Raw genomic sequence first — 24,396 nt, 5'->3', positions numbered from 1 at the left:
TTCCTGATTCCCAGTTCAGTGGCCCTTTCCATCACATCACAGTGCATTTTTTAAAATAAGGCCATATATTTCTGGTATTTTAATTCTTTGATTCACAAAGCAATTAGTTTACATAGAAGTGAAATTTGTCAGTATTAACTTCTTCCATTATATATCATAAAAATATCATTTCTAATGATTCTCAGTATCACCTCTTTTTCTAGAACTTTGTGATGCAGAAACTGGATACCACATGTGAACCTTCATTTCTTTTTATATTTCCAGGATCTTGACATAGGTGCAAAAAAAGTGAAGCTTTATGTCAATGAAAATCTTGTATTTGATGGAGAGTTAGAAAAAGGCAGTGGAGAGTTGGCTGCTGATTGTAGCACCATAGTTGACCTTAAAAATGATGTACGGGAGAACTCTGCTAATCCTAATATGGAGGAAAGCAAAGACACATGCCAGACTATCGGCACAGATGGTGACAAGGGATTTGCTTTCAGTTATTCACAGCCAGATGGAACCTCATCAGATATCTTTGGTATAAAGATGAACTCTACTAATTGTACAAAGGACAATTTGTCTAAGTTGGAGGAGGACTTGAAAGTGTTATCTGCTCCTGTCTCCATGGTTGATGTACCAAATGACCCACCAGAATCCTCTCTTGTGAAATACCCTTCTGATGATGAACTTACCATCACCGAGCAATTAGAAAAACTCACAGGCAGAAAAATCTCTCGGCCCCTTAGTAAAACCCCACCTTGGTTACAGTCTTTTTCAAAAACAAAAGATAAGAAGCCAGAAGGCAGGAAACAAAAACCTCCTTGGTTGAGTCCAGAGGAACCTCTTCATTTGAAAGTCAAACTACAGTCAGATGACATCACTAAAGAATTTCCTGAAGAAAATGAGGAAAATGACAAATGCCTACAACGGGAACAAGGACGAGCCAGTAGCCGTAATGCCATTGCAAGTGACAGGCCACAGGCAAGAACTGAGAAAGGGGACATTGATGACTTAGACATTTTTGACCCACTTTCTAATAAGGATCGGTATGGCCCAGAGCGCCCTATCAGTGGGAGGAGGAGTTCCAGAAAGGATGCTTTCAACAGTAATCATGGAGATGAAGGTCTGACCAATAAAGGTAAGAAAAAAGAATCATTCTGGACTCAAGCACCATTAGTGCGTGCGCACACGTGCTCACACACACACACACATACACACACAGACTTCAGATATTTTAAGAGAGAAGAAGAAAGGGTATTAAATCCAGTGATAGCTGGCTTAATTTATGCCTATATTGGAACATGTTCAGAGGTACTGTCAGATCCCCACCTCCCAAAGAGCCAGGCAATTATTAGCTTTCCTGGTAAACATAAATAAGAATTCCTTGGGGTTTCCTTGGGGGCTGCTATTATTCTGATCTGATGAAGTACAAGGTGCGTTGTCTCCTTTTAATTTATGTCCAGTCATTTCTACTCAAAGGCTCAATGACATGTTAAGAGCCTTTGGGATTTAGCACTTGTTAGAAGGGTCATGATAACAAAAGGGAAAGGTATTTAGAAATTATAAATTACCCATTACACACAAGTCATATCCCTTAATAGTGCCACAGTGCAGGGGCTAAATGCTTGTGGAAGGAATTTACTCTTTTTTTTAGGATTACAAGGTCATATCAAATGTTCAAAGAATTGTAGATCACTCCAGCTCCAGAGCTGGAAGGGACTCCATAGGCCATCTAGTTGAACTCTCTTCTTTTATAGTGGAGGAATCTAAGACCTAGACATGTTTCCTGACCTGCCCAAAGTCATGACAGTGGTAAGCTTCTTAGGTGGGTTTTGAACCCAGCTTCTCTGACTTCTGAGCCAGTGATTGTTTCACTAGCTCCTTAATTAGGGAGATTTATGTTGTTTTTAGATTGCCTTCTGCTGCAACTTGGTCATCTTTTTGTTACACAGAGATTTTCCTTAAAATAGTTTCATTATAATCAAATTTAAATTCTCAAGTCATAGGGTCATAAAACTTGATAACTAAAGGTCTCACTTTATAGATTACTCATTTTACAGATGGAGTAGAAAGAGCACTGGATTTGGAGTCAGAGGACCTGAGATTGACTCCTGGCTTGATATTTATTTCCTGTGTGTGCTCGGGCAAGTTCCTGAAATAGTCTAGGCCAGGGGTGGGGAACCTGAATCCAAACTTCACCCAAAAAATTCCCTCAATAAACAGATTTGTTCTGTAAAACTTGGACTCAGTCGAAAGGTCACACCCAAGGACCTAGAAAGCCACATGTGGCCTTGAGGCCGCAGATGCCCCACCCCTAGTTCAGGCCTTAGTTTCTCTATAAAATGAATGGCTGACCATTAAAACCTGTGCCTGCATTGTGCTTCCTCGTCACCTCCCCCTCATAGAGCCCCTCTCTTTTTTCAAGACACAACTTAAGCACCAACTTCTGCATGAAGACTTTTCTGACCTGTGCTCTCCACCCCCACTTCCTAGCTAATAGTGTCTTCCCTGCCAAACTATCTTGTTTTTAACTACTTGGTATTTATTTGTTAGCACAGCTAGGTGGTATAGCGGATAGAGCACTAGTCTTCCTGAGTTCAAATGTGGCCTCTGACCCTTACTAGCTGTGTGACCCTGGGCCAGTCCCTTAACCCTGTTTGCCTCAGTTTCCTCATCTGCATGGTATCTCCAGTATCTTTGCCAAGGAAACCCCAAATGGGATCACAAAAAGTTGGACACAACTAAACGACAACAAAAATGTATTTGTCTGCATATCTTTTTCCTTATTCTTTATATACATATATGTATGTATGTATATATATATATATATGCATATATATGTATATATATATATATACACATACATACATATATATATATATATATATATATATATATATATATATATATATATATATATACTTGCTGTCTTTCCCATTAGAATGAAACATCCTTGCAAGTAGGCATTCTTTCACTCTGTATTTGGAATCCTAGCGCTTAGCATGATGCCTTTTACATAAATTGCTTAATAAAAGCTTGTTGGTTGCTTGCTTGAAAATGTTTAAAGTTCCTTCTGGCTCTTAGAGTTCACTATTGATTCTGTTAGTAGGTCAGAAAGCTAACAAAAGGAACCTAAAGCTTCATGCCCCTAAATACACAAGCCACCTGATTGATGCATAATGAATTCAGTATTAGATGTTCTTATCCTCTATGTGTGCCATTTGTTTTAGCAAGTAGAAATCAAATTATAGTAACTGAAAATAATGACATAAATCACAAAAATCCATATAAGAAGTTGAACTTGCCAGATACAAAGATTTAAAGCTCTTTCTCTGGCAAAAGACAAAGGATGGAGAAATCATGGTGTTTTCTGGTGTAAAAAACTAATGTTTGTTGATCATGTTTATTGACAAGCTCCCGTAATAACTACTGTGGGGAAATACAAAGATATAGAAGACCCAGACTTTGATTTCTAAGAGCCAGTGAGCTGTTAGAAGAGTTAGAACATATTTGTAAAGAATTTCTGTACCAAATGTGTGCTAAGTGCAGTTTGAGTGCCATAAGTGAAATAAAAGTTAAGAGAAAGAGAGATCACTTCAGGATTAGTTGATCTACATAATAGGAAGCTAGGCCAAATGGAAATGGGTACAATTTTAATGGGTGGAAATGGAAGAGGAGGGCATTTTCTTTTTTTTTCCCAATTCTTTTTTGTCTAATTTTTAATTATTTTTTTATTTTTAGTTTACAACACTTGGTTCTACATAATTTTGGGTTCCAGATTTTCTTCCCTCCCTCCCTGCCTCCCTCCCCAACATGGCATGGATCCCATATAACTTCCACATATAACTTCGCATTGAATTAATTTACACACTAGTCAAGTTGTGGAGAAGAATTATGACCAATGGAATGAATCATGAGAAAGAAGAAACAGAACCAAAAAAAACCCCCAAAAACAAAAGAGACAAAAGACAGGGGAAAAAAGGCGAGCGTGAAGTATGCCTCAATCTGCATTCATACTTCGTAGTTCTTTCTCTGGATGTAGATAGTATTCTCCATCATGAGTCCTTTGGAATTGTCTTTGCACCTTGTGTTGCTGAGAAGAGCAAAGTCTATCAGGTTTAGTCATCACAGAATCCATATATCTGTGGTTGTGTATAATGTTCTCCTGGCTCTGCTCCACTCACTCAGCATTATGTCATGTAGGTTTTTCCAGGTTGTTATGAAGTCCGTATCATCCCCATTTCTTATACCACAGTAGTATTCCATTACCTTCATATACCACAACTTGTTCAGCTATTCCCCAATTGATGGGCATCCCTTTGATTTCCAATTCTTAGCTACCACAAAAAGAGCCGCTATAAATATTTTTGTACATATGGGTCCTTTTCCCACTTGTGTGATCTCTTTGGGATACAACCTTAGAAGTGGTATTGCTGGCTCAAAGGGTATGAACATTTTTATAGCCCTTTGGGCATAGTTCCAAATTGCTCTCCAGAATGGCTGGATCAGTTCACAACTCCACCAGCAATGTAACAATGTTCCAATTTTCCCACATCCTCTCCAGCATTTGTCATTTTCCTGTTTTGTCATTTTAGCCAATCTGACAGGAGAGATGTGGCATCTAAAAGTTATTTTGATTTGCATTTCTCTAATCAGTAGTGATTTCGAACATTTTTTCGTATGCCTATAGATATCTTTAATTTCTTAGAGGAAGGTATTTTCAACAGAAGGAATAGTATAAGCAAAATCACAGGGGTAGGAAAGCATAAAACTTGTTTGGGGAAGCACTGAGTAAACCACCTTGTTTAAGTTGGAAGGTTTTGTCTGGGAATAATATGAGCTATGAAGGTAGGGTCTAAATTGTGGAGAGCCTTGAATGTCATACTAAGGAATTTAGACTTTTTTCAATAGGAGTGGAAAGCATTATTTTAGAGAAGCGTTTTAAAAACTATTAATCTGATGATGGTGTGTAGGATGGAGGCAAGGAAACCAATTATGAATTTGTCACCATGGGGCAAACTTGAAGTCTTAAGGGCTTAAATTAAGTGGGCAGCTGGCTAATGGGAATGGAAAGATCAGAACAGGTGCAAGAGAGAAGAATCACCAGGATGCATGAGTGTAGAAGAAAAGACAGAGAAGACAGAATTATGATTAAAAATGATAATGAATTTTTGAGTCTTAGTGTTCAACAAACAAATAAATATACATTCACTAAGTTGCTGTTCTAAGCAAAGCACTGAAGATACCAAGATGAAAATAATATACACTTTACCATACAATAGCAGAAGGATATATACAAAAAACTGTAATGGTAGGGAAATACAAAATAAGTATGGAAGGGTGGAAGCAAAGTGTTATAAAAACATGAAGGAGGTAGAGATCATGTTTACCTGGAGTAATATGGAACAGAAGCTTCATAGAGGAAGTAACACCTCAGTTGGACCTTGAAAGAAGGGGAAGACTTCAGCAGAGAAGGAAGCTTATTCCAGGAGGATGGTGGGAGGAAAATGACATTGACAGGAGAGGAGAAGATAACAACATAGGGCAGAGATGAATTCAGTTTGTCTAGAATGTAGATTACATGAAAGAAATTGTTATAAGACTATACCACTAGATTGAACTTAGATTGTAGAAGTCCTTGAATGCTAGAATCAAAAGATTGTACTTTTTTCAGTCTTCAGTGGACAGTCACTGAAGATTTTTGAATAGAAAAGTAACATCAGAATGGTGTATTAGGTAAATTACTAAGGCACCAGTGTGAAGAACAGAACTAGAGACAGACCAATATAGAGGCTATTATAATAATCTAGGCCAGGGCTATGCAACATGTGGCCCGCAGGCACATGTGGCCTGCAGTGCGATTTATGTGGCCCGCCTACAAGCATAGAAATTACATAAATGCTTTAGTAAATGAAGCCAAGCTACTGCAGAGCTCTCACTAAAATGGCAAATCAAAATGTATTGTCTATTGTTTCAATAAAAACCTAAGGATGGACAGCCCCGATCTAGGCAAAAAGAAATGAGGACCTGAACTAGTATGGTTATAGTGGGAGTAAAAAGAAGCAAAAGATATATACAAAGATAGAATCAACAGGGCTTGTTGGCAATTGATTGGATGTGTCTGGTGAGGGAGAGAGAAGACTCAAAAGCAACTCCAAAGTTATGAGCCTGGGCATGAAGATGATGGTACCATCAACAAACAGAGGAGTTTTGGGGGAGGAGTAGTTTTTAGAGTAGAGATGACTAGTGAAGTTTTGGATATACTGTTTGTGGTGATGGTGGAAGGGACATCTGGGCAGGGACACCCATATCCAATGTGCTTCAGGGGGTGATAGTGAGGAGTTTGGGAGTAGAAATCAAGATTTGGGAGTCATCTGCATAGGATTGAAGCTATAGGGATGCATGGGATCATCAAAAAAGCACGAAGAGAAGAGGAAGGGCCAAGAACAAAACCTAAGTGAAGCACCTATATAGGAGGAAGGTAAGGAGGAAGGTAAAGAAGACAGAGAAGAAGCAGGGAGAGACATGGCAGGCCCATGAGATTACTATGCCACAGAAGCCAAGGGAAGAAAACATATCAAAAAAGAGGTGCTCCACAGTGTTAAATGCTGCAGAGTGGTTAAGGAAAGTGGTCTCTGAGGTCCCTTCTGGCTCTAGGTCTATGCTGTGATTCTAAGCTGACAATAGTAAAAGGGCCATGGGTTTGGCTATCAGGAGGTCTTTGTTGACTTGGGAGAGAGCTGTCTCACATAGAGTCTTATGGTCTGAATTCATATTGCAGAAGGTTGCAGTCAGTAAGTGGGGAGCAAACAAGCCTGCAGTGTATGGGAGGGAGAGTAAAAGTAGCCTGAAGGGGTGAGAGGGCCGAGGGGACATTTGGTTTGGTTTTGTTGATAGAGAAGAAAAGAATTTATTATTATTAAATTAATTTTATTGATTAATAATTTACCATTAATAACACTAGCTAAAGATTATATCGCTGGCACCTTAAAGTTTTAAATATATTGTCTTATTTGATATCTGGAACAATTCTGTGAGATTAGTGCTGCTACGATCCCCATTTAAGACTGCTAGAAAACTGAACCTGAGAGAGATTGGGTGACTTGCCTGGGGTCACACAACTAGCAGGTATCTGGGGCAGAATCTGAAATGGAGCTTTCCTGACTCTTAAGTCCTGCACTCTATATAGTGTGCCACCTAGCTGCCTCTGTCTAGGTTGGTAGACTAAGGGGAAGGAAACTGCCTATGAAGAGGGAGAGACTAAAGATGAAAGAGAGAGAAGGTGTCATTGCTGGAACAAGGTTACAGAGGAGGTGAGAGGGATGGAGACTGAAGATATACAAGGAGAGGGGTTAACTTTGGCAAGAAGGAAAGATCACTCCTTCTTTTGGGACTAGAATGAAGGAGGAGAAGATAGACAAGGATATTGAGAAGGGTAGAAGAATAGAATAGAGGAACTGAGATGGCCTTGCTGTCAGTAAAATAGCAGGTGAAATCATCTGCTGAGAATAAAATAGGAGAGAGTAGAGTTAGGAGCGAGGAGAGAAGATGAGATTTGGAATAGTCTTTTCGGGGAATGTGACAGTCAGGTGGACAGAAAGGTCTAATTGAGTTTAGATAACATACATTCGTAGTAGATCCAGTCAGTGCAATTTCATGATTTCTTCCAACTGCATTTGGGCAACTTGGGATTAGGAGCAGACAAGGCAAATAAGATTTACCAAAGGAAAAAACCAGAAAATAGACAAATGAAAAATTAACAGAGGAATAGCAATTTCAGAGGGAAGTTCAAGTGCTTGATTTTAGATGTGTTGAGGTTGAGGTGGTAATTTGACATCAGTGTCAAAATGTTCAGCAGTCATGAAAGTCGTCTTGGCTTTTCGATTGCCACAAGAGTTCAATGACTGGAAGAACAAGGCTGATGACTTTGTGCACCTCTGCCTCACTTAAATCCAGTTCATGCATGAGTCAAAACATCACCCCGTGATGTCATTAGTCCACTTCAAAAATGAAGGACGAACAGCAACAGCAACAGCAGTCATATGGAAAAATGGGATTGGAAAAAAGGGCTGGAGAGGAGTCACTCGTATAGAGGTGAGCATTTAAATTATGGGATTGAATGAGAACAGAGAGAGAAAAGAGGAAATGGCCAAGGATGTAGTCTCTGAGAGCTTCTGAATTTCAGGACTGGTAAGGGGAAAGATGCCTTTAATAGAGACAAAAAGGGAACAGAATCATGAGAGTATGGTGTTAGAAAAGCCAAAGAAGTGATAGTTAACAGTGTCAGAAGTTTTGAACTCAGTTCAAAAAGGATGAGGGCCAAGAAAAATTCATTTGCATTGATTTTTAGCAAAGCACTTTTATATATATGTATATATTTGTGTATGTACACACGTGTATATATATATATATATATATATATATATATATATATATATACATACATATATTGCAAAGTACTTTTAGCAAAGTGGTGGGGGTGAAAACCACTACATTATAGAGGGTTAAGGAAAGAGTGGATGATGATGAATTAAAGGCAACAGCTGTAAATTATTAAGGAGGAATTCCATTGAGAAGGAAGAAGGAAAATAAAACAACTAAAGGGGGCCAGCCTGAGGATCAAATATGAAGATTTTTTTCAAGTAGGAAGTGTGTACATGTGTAAAGACCTAGGACAAGAAGATGACGGAAATTTTCTTACTAATTTTGAATCTTGGAAGCTCCATTGGATCTTTTTGAATTTCCACCATCCAAATATCTGCTTCACCCCAGAATTGAAGGCCACCCCTTACTGAGATGATGTGTACTAGATATACTGAGCTGAAGCTAGTTTATCTTCAATTTGAACTGGCATGATAGCTATAGCAACCTTCTGAGACACAGATTTCTCTAGGGCTACTTGTGTCTTTTCTGTAATCTCTTTAGTGACTCATAGGTAACCCATTTGGTACCTAAGGATCTCCATTCTGTTAATACATTTCCACATTTCACCAGAAGATCTTAAACATCTTACTTTTTCTGTTTTCTAGAGGATGCCTTTCCCGTCATATCTACAAAGATGGCTCGATCCAAGTGGCACAGTGAACAAGAACACACTCTCCAGGAGTCCTGGAACTCCCTCACTGCCTTCAATCGTTCTCACCGGGGTCGCATATCCAACATGGAATTTCAGGGTGATATCTTTGATGAATTCTTGCAGCAGCAGAAGATTGGTAGACATGGAGAACATGTGACAAAGGAAGGAAAACAGGAATTATTAAAAGGGCAGGAAGATTATTCCATGGATACAGAAGATGAGAATGATTTTAAAATTCCAGTGTTGCCTCATGGACAACATTTAGTTATTGACATCAAATCAACCTGGGGAGACAGACACTATGTGGGCCTTAATGGAATTGAAATTTTTAGCTCCAAGGGAGAACCTGTACAAATTTCTAACATAAAAGCTGAACCCCCTGATATTAACATTTTACCAGTCTATGGCAAAGATCCTCGTGTAGTAACCAACCTGACTGATGGTGTGCATAGGACCCAAGACGATATGCATCTTTGGCTGGCCCCATTTACCCCTGGCAAATCTCACTATATTTATATTGACTTTGTACAGCCTTGCCAAGTTGCCATGATTAGAGTTTGGAATTATAATAAATCAAGGATACATTCTTTTCGTGGAGTAAAAGACATCACTATGTTATTAGATGAACAGTGCATATTTAAAGGAGAAATTGCCAAGGCTTCAGGAACACTGACAGGAGGTATAGTATTTTCAGAAGAACATTAAATGAAACTTCTACCCCTCTCTTCCTGAGAATTTGGGCAAAAAAGGCATAGGATATCATAGGAGAAAGTTGTCAATCCCACTTTCACAGGTCCATTATCAACTGTCCCATGTTAAAGCTAGCAGGGACCTTGGGATATAGAATATAGAACATGAAGTGTTGAAGCAAGGAGGAAACTTACAACACAAAACACAGAATGTTAAAGCCAAAAGAGACCCTAGGCATCATCCATTTCAACCTCCCCATCTTACAGATGACTAAACTGAGGCCGAGGGGTTTTAATGACTAGCTCAATATTTTGAAATTAGTTAATGGCAGAGCTGTTATCCAGAACACCTAATCCTTTTCCCTTCTCCTTGCTGCCTATGCTAATTAATAATTATTCTTCTATATTTTGAAAGTAGTTAGGTACTATGAAACAATCTCATCCATTCAAATGTATCACATGTACATCCATTCAGAGGTACCACATGTTATATTTAATGGCACATTCCGGTGGTCTTTCCTCTATTTTATTTGGTTTGTGCTGTTCTTATGTTATATTCGGTTTGCCCAAAGCATGAAGAGTGATGGATCTTTAAGGGATTAAGAAGAGCTATGGAACATCATTAATGTTTTTGATTTTTTTTCTCAGTTTTATAGCCTTCTTTTAAAAATTATATAGAATTTGGTTAGTGGGTGGGTTGGCCTTGTATTTTTAATTCCCTAAGTCCTTATTACTCTTTTAGCCCCAGAGCATTTTGGAGATACTATATTATTCACAACTGATGATGACATTCTCGAGGCCGTATTCTGTGCTGATGAGACATTTGATGTTGATGTTGAAACCCTGTGCAATCTGAGATATGAGGAAGAATTCAAGAGACCACAGACAGCAGATGGGGAGGGCGATGAAAGGCCATTCACCCAAGCTGGTGTACGTATAGATGATCAGGTAGGAGATGGTTAGTAGCAAACATCTAAAGACATGATTTCTGTGTGTTACTATAGTAGAGGACTAATAGGTAAAGGTCAAGAGTCTCCTGATATGCTTTAGAAGTTCAAAATAATCATGAATTGATGAGTGTGAGTAATCAGGAAGATCATGAGCCTCATCAGCCACTACCACTATCTGGTAGTGAGCCTTTCCTGATTCATCTGGTCCTACTTTGAGGCAGCAGACTCAGTTTTACATCAAGATTGTACTTGAAGTCTTTCTAGCTTGGTAGGAACTGTTTTGTGCTTACAGAATTGCTAACATCATCACCATCATCACACGCACTTATATTGAATGCTAGAGTTTGCAGAGGACTTTACACACATTATCTCCTTTGAGCCTATTATGTAGATGCTGTAGGTGTTATTATCCTCACTTTACAGACAAGGAAACTGAAGCTCAGAGAAGGTACGTGACTTGTTCATGGTCCCAGAGCTGTTTGGAGGCAGTGTGAACAGGCCTTTCTGAACTCTAAGCACAGGACTGAAAAGCCAAGAGTTGACCTACCTACCAAGTTGAAAGCATCAAAAGAATTTAGTGGATATCCCCAAAATAAGATTTCTCCGAAGCCATTTAGTCCAACCCATACTTGCAGAAGAATCCTCTTTACAATGTAGGTGCTGACTAACCTTGGCATAAAGACCTCCAACAAGGGAGAACCCGCTACTTCTCAAGACTCCCATTATACTTTTGGATAATGCTAATTATTTGCAATTTTTCCCTTATATCAAGCCTCTATCTTTGTACTTTCTGTCCGTTGCTCCTTGTTCTGCCATTTAGGGCCAAGCAAACCTCTTTTCCACGTGATGGCCCTTCAGATCTTAGAAGACTCTTATATCCCCCCCACTCCCCAAATCCCATCCCAAGTATTCATTTCTCCAAGATGAACATTTCTACTTCTTTCAATTTATCCTCCTACAGCCTCATTGTAGTGCCCCTCACCATTGCTGTTGTCGTCCTAGATATTCTCCATATTATTATCATTGTCAGTAAAATATGCCAGTAGTATGTATATACAAGACAGAGTATAGCAACATGTTTGAACTTTCTTGTCCTGTGCTCCACACCCCTCAATGCAGCCTACTCTTTCATTAGCTTCCTATAGCTACCATCACAGTCCTTGGCTGTTGGTGCACATTAAGCCTGCAGTCTCCTCCAGTTTTTTTCAAACTGCTGCCTAGCTATGCCTTCCCCATCTTGGGTTTGTGAATTAGATTTTTTGAACCTTACATTTATCTCTGTTATATTTTATTTACTAGATTCAGCCCAATGTTCTAGCCTGCCATGATCTTTGTGTATCCTGATAGTTTTGTCCAGCATTCCTAGTCATCCCTCCTCGCTTTAGGTCATCTGCCTACTTGATGAATATTCCATCTGTGCTTTTATCTAAGTTATCCAAAGTAGCATGGGGCCAAGCACAGGTCCCTGGGTGGGGGGGCCTCCCAAGGAGACCTTCATCCCAATTGACACTGAGTCATTCAAACTACACAAGGATGAGAAAGAACCCCTCGAGGCAGGGAGGGGGAATAGTTGGGTGTCATGGCAAGTGCCATCCCTGAGTACAGTCTCACCCCTTCACCCTCACCCTTAACACCACCTGGACAGCAAGACAAAAAAAGCCTTATTAACAAAATCTTTGATATAACCGAAGAGACATCATATTGTAGGGGAGAGAACCCAAAAGCAGACTAGAAAATAGCACTTGGGCCATGCCAGAATAGAGGTGACAAGCTAGATTTGAATTCTGCTTACTGTGGCAAATTGAGCAACTCATTTCACCTCTCTGTGCCTCAGTTTCCTCATATGTAAAATCGGGAGTGGACAAGATGACCTGTAAGGGCCTTTCTCACTTTAAATCTTAGGATTGTAATAGTAGCACAGACACACTGATCAGTCTGCCACACTTGGGCACCATGTCAAATTACTTAATTCCATGGGCTCTTGTATTTTCCATCTGCAAAATGGGAATGCTGTATTACATGCCTTGTATGATTTCCCTACATGCATTGCAGAAAAACTTTGAAGAGAAGACTGTAATACACATGGATAATTTAAACTTCTTAGAGGAAAGACTTGATTGCCACTTTCAGTTACTTCAAAGCAGTGGAGAACCAGCATAGCACAGATCACTGAAATCCACAGCTGGTCCAAAAACTAATTTATAGCCATTAGTACCAACCTTTTTCATTGTCAAAAAGTAGCTACTAAGCAGGATTGTTAATCTATATCCATATATTTAGATACACATATATATTTGTATATACATGCACATACACACATGGATTTGGGTTTTCCTTCCTTTCTTTGACTGGTAGTGCTAACTCAGAGCCAGAGAATGGTGATGATGATGGTGGTGGTGGTGGTGGTGGTGGTGAAGGTGGTGGTAGTAGCACGAGCATTTAGATTATGCTTTACCATTGACAAAATCCTGAGAGGTGAGATAGCGCAAGTATTATCTCAGCTTTATAGATGAGGAAACTGAGGCTCAGTGAGGTTAAGTAATTTACTTGACTTTTACATGGGTTGGAACTAGGACTTGAACCCTGAGACTTCTCTTAGCCCAATGGTCTTACCATTCATTATGCCATACTGGCCAGTATGGATAATTTAAAAAGAAAATCATTAGAGTCCCTGTCATTCACCAAGTATTTACTTAGTGTTCACTCTGTCCTGAGCATTATGGTGAGCAAAGTTGTACAAGATGTAGTCCCTGTCCTTGATGAGCTTGTAGTCTGGTAGAGGAGATAAGAATTGGAGGGAAAAGATAAGCAAAAGGGTGGATAACATACATACTGCGTAATTATGGTATAAGTCATTGAGAACTGACTTTTTACTGCTTTTTTCCTGTATTTATTAGGCTCAAGAGCAAGAGTTGGCCTCCAGCCCTGCTCTGCTTGAGTTGACAACCCCTGAGCCAGGAGTTTACAGTGGAATGTGTGAGTACTCATTTTCTCAGTGGTGCAAAGTATAATTTCTTCTTGCATCTAGAACAATGCTTGGTTAATGAGGAGAATCTTACTTACCACCAGTCCACCAAGGAATTGAAAAGTGAAATTATTTTGGCCATCTGGATTTGTGATTTCAACAATCCTGGGTGCAAAATATACATTTTGTCAGAATTTATTAACTGGTGAATTAGTATGCCTTTTCAAGTTCGGTCTCCATTGTGGAGAAATGATCATACATGGCAAGGGATTTCAACTGTTTTTCCTGTACCTGAATCACCAGCCCTGGAAATCCTCATGTCCTTTACCCATCTGTCTACTGGGCAGTTAGTCTCCTTGCTTCCTGTAGTTGTACTTGGGTATTGTACTGCTATTTCATCTGGTTTGTGGGCATTTTCCTAAAGAATTAAGAGTAGATATAATTGTGGCTTTTTTAAATATGTATAAAATTATCACTTTAAAAAGGTATTTTCTGCTATAACATTCTGTATGGCTATTTTCATCTGGGATTTAGCCCAAAAGATAGTAAAGAGGCCAGATATCAGCTTTTCAAAATCATTCATTGGGTCTTTAATAGATTATAGTTTTCCAAATTTCTCATTCAAGGCCCTCCATAACATGGTTGCAACCTTTCTTTTCCATCTCATTACTCGCTACTCCTCACATGAACCCTCCATTTCAACCAAACTGAGCTGCTCATTGATCACTGAAAACTGTTTGTTTTCAACTCACTTTCTCCAGTATTTATCATCTCCTTTGCTTAGGAAGCTTCATATCATTAAGCTGAAGACCCAACTCAAATGCCATATCCTCAATGCTTCCCAGAGCCCTTCAGCCAAAAGTGGTCCCTTTCTCCTCTGTACTTCTTTATTGTTTTTCTTTTTTCATTATGAGCTTAATTATCAATAAACACAAGCATTCCAATATAGAAAGAAGGGGGGGAAGACAATTGGAAGATTGTATATGAAAGTATGAATTTCTACTACATGTCATTTGTTTTTAGAAAGTGTATTGTAAATTTAACAAGGAAGCCACAGAGTTCTCTTTTCTATACCTTTCTGAACTTTGTTTCTGTGTGTGTATTTTTGGTTTTATTGATCATCTCTTCTTTTATTTCATCTCTGCACCTTCCTATTAACTTACCTCTTCCTACCCCAACCCCATCCCAATAGAAGCCTTCCCTCATAATAAATACATACAGTCCCACAAAACAAATCAATACCTTGACCATATCTTCTCTACACTTCTCTACACTACACCTTTCTTCTAAGAAACAGAAGCTTGCCTGCTTTATCATCAGTCTTCTGTAATTATTATTGGTCACTGTATGGGTCAGAATTCTGAAACCTTTCCAGATGCCTTGACATCTTTGTAGTCATATTGCAAATTGTTCCAGTCCTGCTTATTTCACTCTGTATTAGTTCATCCATATCTTCCGAAGTTTCTCTAAATTCTTTATACTTGTCATTTCTTGTGATACAAGAATAGTCCACCATATTAATATATGGCAGTTTTTTCAGCCATTCCCAGATTGATAAGCACCCACTTTGTTTCTAGATCCTTGCTGCCCTGAAAGTGCTGCTATAAATATTTTTGTATGTATAGATTCTTTCTCTGGGTCTTTGATCTCTTTAGGTCATGTGCCTAATAGTGGTATTACTGGGTCAAAAAGTATGTCAAGTTTAGTGACTTGGGGACTATAGTTTCAAATTGTTTTCCAAAATGGTTGGTTCAGTTCACAGCTCCAGCTATGGTACCTTAGTGTACCTATTTTCTTCCTGTTCCTCGAGTATTTGCTATTTTCATCTTTTGTCAGAGTGCCAGACTTATGGATATGAGTTGAAATCTCAGAGTTGTTTGTAGACATTTTTCCTTTTGTTAATGATATGAAGCTTTCTAGTTGTTGTTGAAACATTTCTGCTTTTAATAGATTCTTGTTTCTGTTTTCTGACCCCTTATCTACTAGGGAACAGCTCCTATTCTTATATATATTTATATATTTATATCAGTTTCATAATTATTTGGAGATCAAACCTGTATCAGAGATATTTGTTACAAAGATTCTTCTCCCAGTTAACCTTTTCTAACTCTAGTTGATTTTGTTAGCGCAAAAATGTTTCAAATTTATGTAATTGAAATGGCCAGTTTTATTTTTTATGGTCACCTCTATCCCTTGTTTATTTAAGTTTAAAATTCTTCCACTAGCTGTAGTTGGAAGAGATACCTCCAACTGTTCTAAAATTGTTTAAATGATGTGACCTCTTATATTTAGGTCATATGGACATTTGGGTCAACAAGTCAATCAATTAAAAATTATTTATTAAGTACCTAGTGCCGTGCCAGGAAGTAGGAATGCAAATAAAAATAACAAAAGAATCCCTACTCAAAATACCTTCTATTCTAACAGGAGAGATGACAAAGACTGTGTTTTATATATGCCGTATTTAAGTATATACAGCATAAATATGAAGAGAAGAAATATGAATAAAGGAAACAGAGGGTGTCCTCAAAGCCTTAGTGCAATTTTTAGCATTAATGTCTTAAAACCGTACTAAGACTTTCGCATCACTCTGTAAAAAGTGCTGTCCATTGAGAGGATTAGGAAAGGTTTCATGTGGAAGGTGGTGCTAGGGGATGTACAGTGGTGAAAGTGAGGGACAGCCAGGTCTTAGTGGGGGAAGCAGGAAGTCCATATATAGATATATCTAGCATAAATATAAAATGAATATAAATATAAACAACATGGTTATTTACAGGGCAGCTTGGGAGAAAGGGCAATAGCAGTTGGGGAAGGATCAGAAAAGGCTTTGTTGAGAATGTGATGTCTGAGCTGCAAAAGGAAGAGAAAAGACTCTTTGGGCCAAAGGGGTGGAGAGGGTAGGCTGGAGGCAATGTCCAGTGACAAGGCACAGAGATGAGAGACAGGGTATCATGGGGGAGGGACAGGGAGAAGGCCAGTTGACTGGATCTGAGAGTGTGTGAATCAGAATAATATGCAATGAGTCTGCAAAGATGGACTGGGGCCAGTTGTGAAAGGCTTTAAAAACTACCTCAAGGAATTTACAGGTGGTATAGAGCCAACAGGGAACCACTGCAGTTGATTGAATAGGGGACTCCAGCTGTCAGATCTGTACTTAAAGAAAATCACTTTGGCATCAATGTGTAGGATGGAAGGAGGTGAGAAATTTGAGGCAGGGAGACCAATGAGGAGGATGCTGTAACTCTAGATGAGAGGTGACGAGGGCCTGAGCTAAGGTAGGAAGGATTTGGATGTGAGAGAAATAGCAAGGTTGCCAGCTGATTAGAAGTTGGGGATAAAGTTAGGAGTCAAGGATAATGCTGAGGTTATGAACCTGGGAGACTGGAAGGAGGGTGAAAATAGGAAAGTTTGGAAGAAGAGAGGGCTTAGGGGGAAAATAATGAGTTGTTTTAGATAAGCTGATTTTACCATATCTCCAGGACATCCAGTTTAAATGTCCAGTAGGCAATTTTTGATGTGGTACTGAAGCTCAGCAGAGAGACTGGGGTTGAATATAATTATTATAACAATATCATAATAGTATGGTGCTGTTATAAAATTGTATATATTTATATATGTACGTATAACTAAGAGTCATCAGCATAGAGATGATAGCTAAACCCAGGGGAGCAAATGAAGTTACTAAGACAATGTAGCAGAAAAAGAAGAGTGCCTAGGACAGAACCTTGGGGAACACCCTTAAGGGGCATGATCTGGATGATTAGACAGCAATTGAGACTGAGCAATGGTCGGTCAGGTGGAAGGATCAGGGGAGAGCCGTGTCATGCAAACCCAGAGGGAAGAGAGTATCCTGGACGAGGGTCAAATGCAAAAGATGGGTCAGAAAAGAAGCAGACAAAAAAAGACCCTTGGGTTTGGTAATGAAGGGATCACTGGTAACTTTGGACACAGCAATTTCAGTAGAGTGACAAGGTCAGAAACCAGACCACAGAGATTGAGAAGTGAAAGAGAGGAGATGAAGTAGAGGCATTGAGAACAGAAAAAGTCTAGGCCTCATTTCTGCCAGAGGCTTTATGTTTTCCCAGAAGTTTTTATTGAATAGGGAATCTATACCCCAGCAGTTGCTATCCTCAGCTTCACTGAATACTATACTACTATGGTCACTTGTTTCTGTCTTACTTCCCTAATCTGTTCTATTTACCAACTTTTCTATGTTTTGACCAGGCCCAAATTATTTTTATGGTTACTGCTTTATAATATGATTTAAGATCTGGTAGGGCTAACATAACCATCCCACCCCCACTCCTACACCCCCAGCCCCTTTATTTCTCCTTTTCTCATTATTTCCTCTCGAGATGTTTTACCTTTCCTTGCTCTGGCTGAATTTTGTTGTTATTTTGCCTAATTCTTTGAAGTATTCTGCTTTCTATTATAGATCCTTCCTCACATGTTTCATCTCTCCTACTATATTGTAAACTCCTTGAGGACAGGGACTATGTCTTGTATAATTTTCTTCACAATAACACTTAGCATAGTGTTTTATACAGAGTAGACAATAAGTGAATATTTGTCGAATGAGAGCAACTTTAAAGATTTTATTTTTTAATGATCTGTATTTATTGCTTCGGGCTTTGTTTATGGTGTGAAAATACCTACTGGATAATAGAACCACTTGGAGAAAGGAGCAGTGGAGAGCTGTAAAGGAGCGGTCATGCTCCACTAGCAGCATAGTGTTTTGCCAAAATTACAAAATAATGGGAAAAAGAAGTGAAGGCGTTGGCTATATATGTGATCTTTAGTAGAGTTTGATTCTGTGATTTGATACAGTAAAGTGAATTTTCACTTCAAAAATTAATTCATCTTGGCAAGCATATGATGTTATCACATGGGTTGGAAATTGACTTGAGGAGTATTCCAGATAGTTTTCTATCGTATTCTTAAAGATTCCTTTGATAGGCAATTCCATGGGTTTTTTTTTCAAATGAATGGACATAAATTATAGACACATAGAACATATAAATGTATTTTATAATAATAAACACATTTCAGTGCTAATATTTACATGTTATATATGTTTGTAATTTGTCTACTTCCCACCCACCCCTGATCTCTAACTGTTGAAATCCTACTCTTCCTTCAAGGTTCCACTAAATTTTATCTTATTCTTAAAGCCAATTCTCTACCCCAAGTTAGAAATGATCTTTCCTTTTTATTTCAACACCAGTCTCCATACTCATCCAGAAATCATCTCTCCAGATTTCCTCAGACTCCTCTTTTTGATAATTCCTTTACATTTCCCCATTTTTCTTACTTGTTTTTTAGTTACATATCTCATCCCTCTCTCCACATTAGACTTCAAGCTTCTTGAGGACAGGGACTTATTTTTTTATCATGACATCTCCGGTGCCTAGTTTCATGGTATAGTGTCCTATGCATAGTATTTAGGTACTAAACAGTTGTTAACCGAAAAGAATTGATTCATTTGTTCACCAAAGACATAAGGAGTGCCTCCTGAGTGCCAGGCCGAGTACAGGATGAGGCTCTCAGGGAAAGCTAAGATGATTAAGCACAGCTCTTGCTTTCTGGCATTTGCCCAACAAGCATTCTATTGGTCACTTGATAGTTTCCTATAAACATACTGTGCATTTTCCTTTCTCTTGTTTTCCCTTTTCCATGGTAGGGTTTACACTTCTGGCCACGTCTTTTCCTCTTAGTTACATACAGGCTTCAACATTTCTGCTGCTTTTTGTCCAAGATCATAAGTCTTCATCCTTTCTGCTTCTGATTTCTTTTGAACAAAGCCCCATAAAACCTATTCTGTCCCCTGTCTCTTGTCCATTCTCTCTACTGTAAGCCTTGCCAATTGACTTAAAATCTCTCTCAGCTATTTCATTTCAATGGGTCAAAACCCTTACATTTTAGAACCTTTACCCTGGTGTCTAACTTAAATCTTGCTCCCTCCCTCCCATCTCTAACCTAAGCCCGATATCTCTGATACTTTTCTCAGTAGAAATGGAAAATAGATTATGATTTTCTACACAACATCCCTCTTGTGAGTCCTGAAGATGGTTCCTTCTACCTTTACCTTCTTCAGGTCAATTTCAGGCTCATGGACTTTTCTCACTTATACTGCTTTCTACATCTTGAATCATCTTTATTGTCCTGCTCCATTGGAGAGAATAGTTTAATAAGGTGACATGGGGGTTGGTGTTAGGGATTTTAAAAATGATCTGACCTATTAATATTTTGAAAGAGGACACCTAAGACTTGCTAATATGCATATGATACTAATTTTGGAAGTTTTGCAAATACCAGTGATGATGAAGTATAGAAAAGGACCTAAGAGACTTGAAATAAGGACAAGAAATAATCAAATTAATCTCAGTTCGAATAAATACTAATTGATACACCAGGGTAAAATCAATATGGAACTTAGATATTAAAGGAAAAGGAGAGTAATAACATTCAATAGCATGACACAAAATTAGATGTGAAACAGAGGAGCACTTTGCCTTGTGGGGGAAAAATGATTATGATTATGAGCATGGGCAGGTCAGAAATTCGTATCATATAACCTCCTGCAATAAAGTAGGGAAAAAGCATTATTCTCTTCAAAGAAGCTTGTGAAACCATTATATTTGTTTATGATTCTTTGGCACCATGAAGGATGTGAGAGTCCAAGAATAATAGGAGTTGGTAGGAGAATGGAGCATAGACTTAGCAGAGGAAACAGGGACCACAAAGAGGTGAAGGGATATTCCCAAGCTTTGTGACCTTAGGCAAGTCTTTTCTAATCTCTGAGCCCCTTTCTTATCTATGCAGTGGCCAGGGAGATTGAACTAGCTGAGAGCCCCAAGTCTGCTGTTCCGTCCTCTGCGAAGCCTTCCCAGACCTGCCCCCTACCCCCTTGTTAGTGCTCTCCTGCCTCAAATATTCCTCTAGCACTTGAACTAAGTTCTTCTTTATCCTACTTTATATTACTCCCTGCTTTGTAGTTTTTAATTTGTGTGCATATTGTAATTGCATGCTAGAATATAAGCTCCTTTAGGTCAAGAACTATTTTGTTTTTGTCTTTGTATCCCCAACACATAGCACAGTGCCTAGCACGTAGTAAGCGTTTAATACACAATTTTAATGGAATGTTCATCTCTAGAATCCCATGAGTCTGTGAAAAGTTATTGTCATCATTTTTATATTGTTGTTAATAATTGTACAAATGTGCAGTGTACTTGAATATGATATACTCAAATATATGTACTGCAGTTTATAATTACAACACACTTCGTGCCCATTTTCTTATATGACCCTCACAACTGCCCTGTGAGGTAGGTAGGACAGTTTTATTATCCTCATTTTACAGGTAAGGAAATGATACATATTCCAGAGGTGGAAGAGTTATGTAGACCAGTTATGTAACCAGCAGTCTTAAAGGGAAGTCAAATGCAGGCCAGATATCAGGGAAAGTGTCTCGGTTTGAGATGTATTCAACTAGATCATGCTGGGCAAGTTAATGACTCTCCTCAGTTCCAGGGAAGTAATGTTCTAAATGGCATCAAGGGGGATTGAGAGAAGAGAAGATAGGTCTCTCCTTGCTCACTGACCCTGGGTGAATTAGTATCTGTGCTGTCATAGCTCAGATGCTAAACTTTCTGAGGGTGGACGTGTTGCATTAACTATATATATCACCTATTGTAGTGCCATATCTAGTCAGGTGTTTAATAAGCATTCACTTGATTTTGTGTCCAGAAATCAGTAGGATATAGAGTTTGCAAATCATTAATCTGCCTATGTTCATTTTAAGGACCTTTCTATCAGTGCCTCAGGTTACTAACTGGCAATTTTTATTTGTGTTTAAGGCCTTCAACTTAATTTCACAGCCTCTTGGGGAGACATGCATTACCTAGGGCTGACAGGACTTGAAGTGGTAGGAAAAGACGGTCAGTCTTTGCCGATTACGTTGGATAACATGTCTGCCTCACCCAGTGATTTAAATGACCTTCCTGAATACACCGATGATTCCAGGACCTTAGATAAGTAAGTATCTCATAGCCTGCAATTTCTGAATTCAAAACCATATAACTCCCCCTTACAGGCAGTGCAGGCTTTGACTCTTTCTTGAGTTTGTCTTGACCACCATGGAGGCCAGTAGTGGCATAATTTCCATTGTTAAAATAGTAAGATTTCCAAAGCTAAGTAAGTGTATTGATGCCTTCCAAGAAAAAAATTAGAACCTAAAAGAGGTAATATTCATCTAGGAAGACAACAAAGTCACACCAGGGCCCAATATGGCAGCAATAGGGAATGTGCTACTGGAAGCCTATCCCTAATATGTCCTAACTGTTGTCCTGACTGTTGTCATCGTGCCAGGAATCTAACGTCAACTCAACCTTGTGCCTTAATTTTTAACAAGGCTAGTTATTTGCTGTATATTTACAAGTTCCATTTCAGCTACCAATAAGTATGAGGTTTCCATGTATCCATAAATGGATAGGACTTTTAAAATGCCCATGGCAGGGATCCTATCCTTGTGTCCAAATAAATTCATTTCTAAAGAAGCAGAAGAGTAACTATAGATGTACATTCTGTTGAACGAGCGGAATCTGGTATGATGAGAAGAGTGCTAGATTTGGAGTCCGAAGGCCTGAGTTTGAATCCTGATCTAATACTTATTAGCTGTGTGACCTTGAGCAACTAACTATTTCCCTTCTCTGGGCCTCAGGTTACTCATCTGTCAAATGATGATCTCTAATGTGCCTTCTAGCTCTAGATCCTATGGCTTCTATAAAACTATGATAGTGGTACTTGATAACTGACCAATCAGAGACTTTTTGCCTAGGTTTTTTTTCCCCTGATTTAACTCACACAGAGTCACCACCAGGAGTCTTGGTAATGGAAGGTAATATACAGCTGATTAAAAATGTCAGTGAATGTCAGGGTGGCCATGCAGAGCCATTACCATGTTGTACTTATCATTAAGCCAAAAAGTTGCCATTATCTAAATTGCTTCTTTAAGACCTTCCAGATGAAGCATGAGCCTTCTCCCCCTTCCAGGCCCCTTGCATTATAGGAAAGAAGAAATTTATGTCAATTGTACCTTCCTAATGATCCCAGATTCAAAGCATCAATTGACTTATGGCCCATGGTTAGGAGATGAGTTACTTTGGTGATGTATTTCTCTGATTTTTCTCCCATGGAATGCCTTTGATCCTGGAGCATCTCCATTTCTTTCCTGTTGAAGAATAATTTACGCCACACACACACACACACACACACACACACACACACACGGCAGGGAAGAGCTGATGGAATTGTTTTTATGTATTTGCAGGTTAATAGATGGGACTAACCTCACAGTGGAAGATGAGCACATGTGGCTGATCCCCTTCTCTCCTGGGGAGGATCACCTGATCACAATCTATTTTGATAAAGCTGAAAACATTGTGGGGCTGCGCTTTTGGAACTATAATAAATCTCCCGAGGACACCTATCGAGGGGTAAGCCAAAGAAAAGCGGTCTAGCCAGCAGAAATGTTCAATCGTCTGTCGTGGAAATAGCGCTTTGATAAATGACCAGAGCAGCTTTAGAAGAGCAGCATAAATCGTCTAGAACTTTCAGACGCCTAATTTTATGGCAGGGAGAATAACTTGCTGGTTTTTTTTCCTTGCAAGCAGCAAATATGGCTTAAAAAGCTCCCTCCAAATAGATTCAGAGAATCTTAGTATCCCATTTCCCCCAGGACTCACAGCACAACGTAGTTACCTCTGTTTGATAGTATTGTGTGTCTACTGATCTCTGCTGCTTGACTCTTTTGCCTTCTGCCATTTGATACGGGAGAGTGTGACGCAAGAGAAAACATTCTGATCTGTTAGAGCAGGTTCACATATAGGCAACGATATTGGAAGTTCTGTTTCCCAGGTACCTTTTGACCTAGTGTGTTGGTGCTAAAAGCAATTTATTTTAGGAAGAACTTAAGAAGTTACAGGACTTCCCCCTGCCCCCTTTAAAGACAAACATTCTGACTATTCATACTTTCTGTAAGGAGTAAAAGAACTCTGAATATGAGCCTGTGAATAGATTGTTATAGATCATGAAGACACTGTGTCTCTATATATTCCCTTGAAGGTTCAGTCTTTTGTTTTGTTTTTAAAGGACAATTAGTATGCATTTTATTGACTATTTAATATTAGTTTTCACGTTGAATTTTTTTTGCATTTAGAATACTATTTTTTTTTTACAAATTAATTTATTTTTAATTTTCAACATTCACTTCCATAAGTTTTAAATTTTCTCCACCTCTCTCCCCTCCCTCTTCCCCCTTCCCCAAGATGGTGTGCAATCTGATATAGGTTCTACATATGAATTCTTATTAAACATATTTTCACATTAGTCATGTTGTATAGAAGAATTAGTATGAATGGGAGGAACCATGAGAAAGAAAAACAAAACAAAAAAAGAGAGCAAATTGTTTGCTTCGATCTGCTTTCAGACTCCATATTTCTTTCTCTGAATGTGAAGGTTCAGTGTTCCTTACAAGTAAAATGTGGTCATAAAGAACCCTTCCGCCTTGATATTCTAAATTCCCATAAGCCATTCCCTGGCTTTCTAGTAGAATCTCTGAGAAAAGAAAAGAAGGGTCCAGAAGTGATTGACCAGAGTATAAACACTGCTAGCCCCTGCTATATAACTCTCACATTATTTTATCAATGAATTAGGCCAGGTAGGGAGTGAAGA

General features: G+C 38.8%; 1 protein-coding gene across 1 annotated transcript in view; it reads left to right on the top strand.

The window, feature by feature from the left end:
- LOC118831563 (katanin interacting protein) overlaps positions 1–24,396 on the top strand; it is a 221,041-nt gene that overhangs the window by 168,181 nt on the left and 28,464 nt on the right. The window contains exons 15-20 of the mRNA XM_036738951.1: positions 265–1,123; positions 9,015–9,740; positions 10,493–10,698; positions 13,598–13,676; positions 21,522–21,699; positions 22,994–23,159. Coding sequence (XP_036594846.1) covers positions 265–1,123; positions 9,015–9,740; positions 10,493–10,698; positions 13,598–13,676; positions 21,522–21,699; positions 22,994–23,159 — 2,214 coding nt within the window. The remainder of the gene's footprint in view (positions 1–264; positions 1,124–9,014; positions 9,741–10,492; positions 10,699–13,597; positions 13,677–21,521; positions 21,700–22,993; positions 23,160–24,396) is intronic.

The sequence above is a fragment of the Trichosurus vulpecula genome, chromosome 9 (genome assembly GCF_011100635.1).
Source record: "Trichosurus vulpecula isolate mTriVul1 chromosome 9, mTriVul1.pri, whole genome shotgun sequence".
Lineage (NCBI taxonomy): Eukaryota > Metazoa > Chordata > Mammalia > Diprotodontia > Phalangeridae > Trichosurus > Trichosurus vulpecula.
The sequence above is the reverse complement of the archived record's forward strand: the minus strand, read 5'-3'. Positions and strand labels throughout refer to the sequence as shown.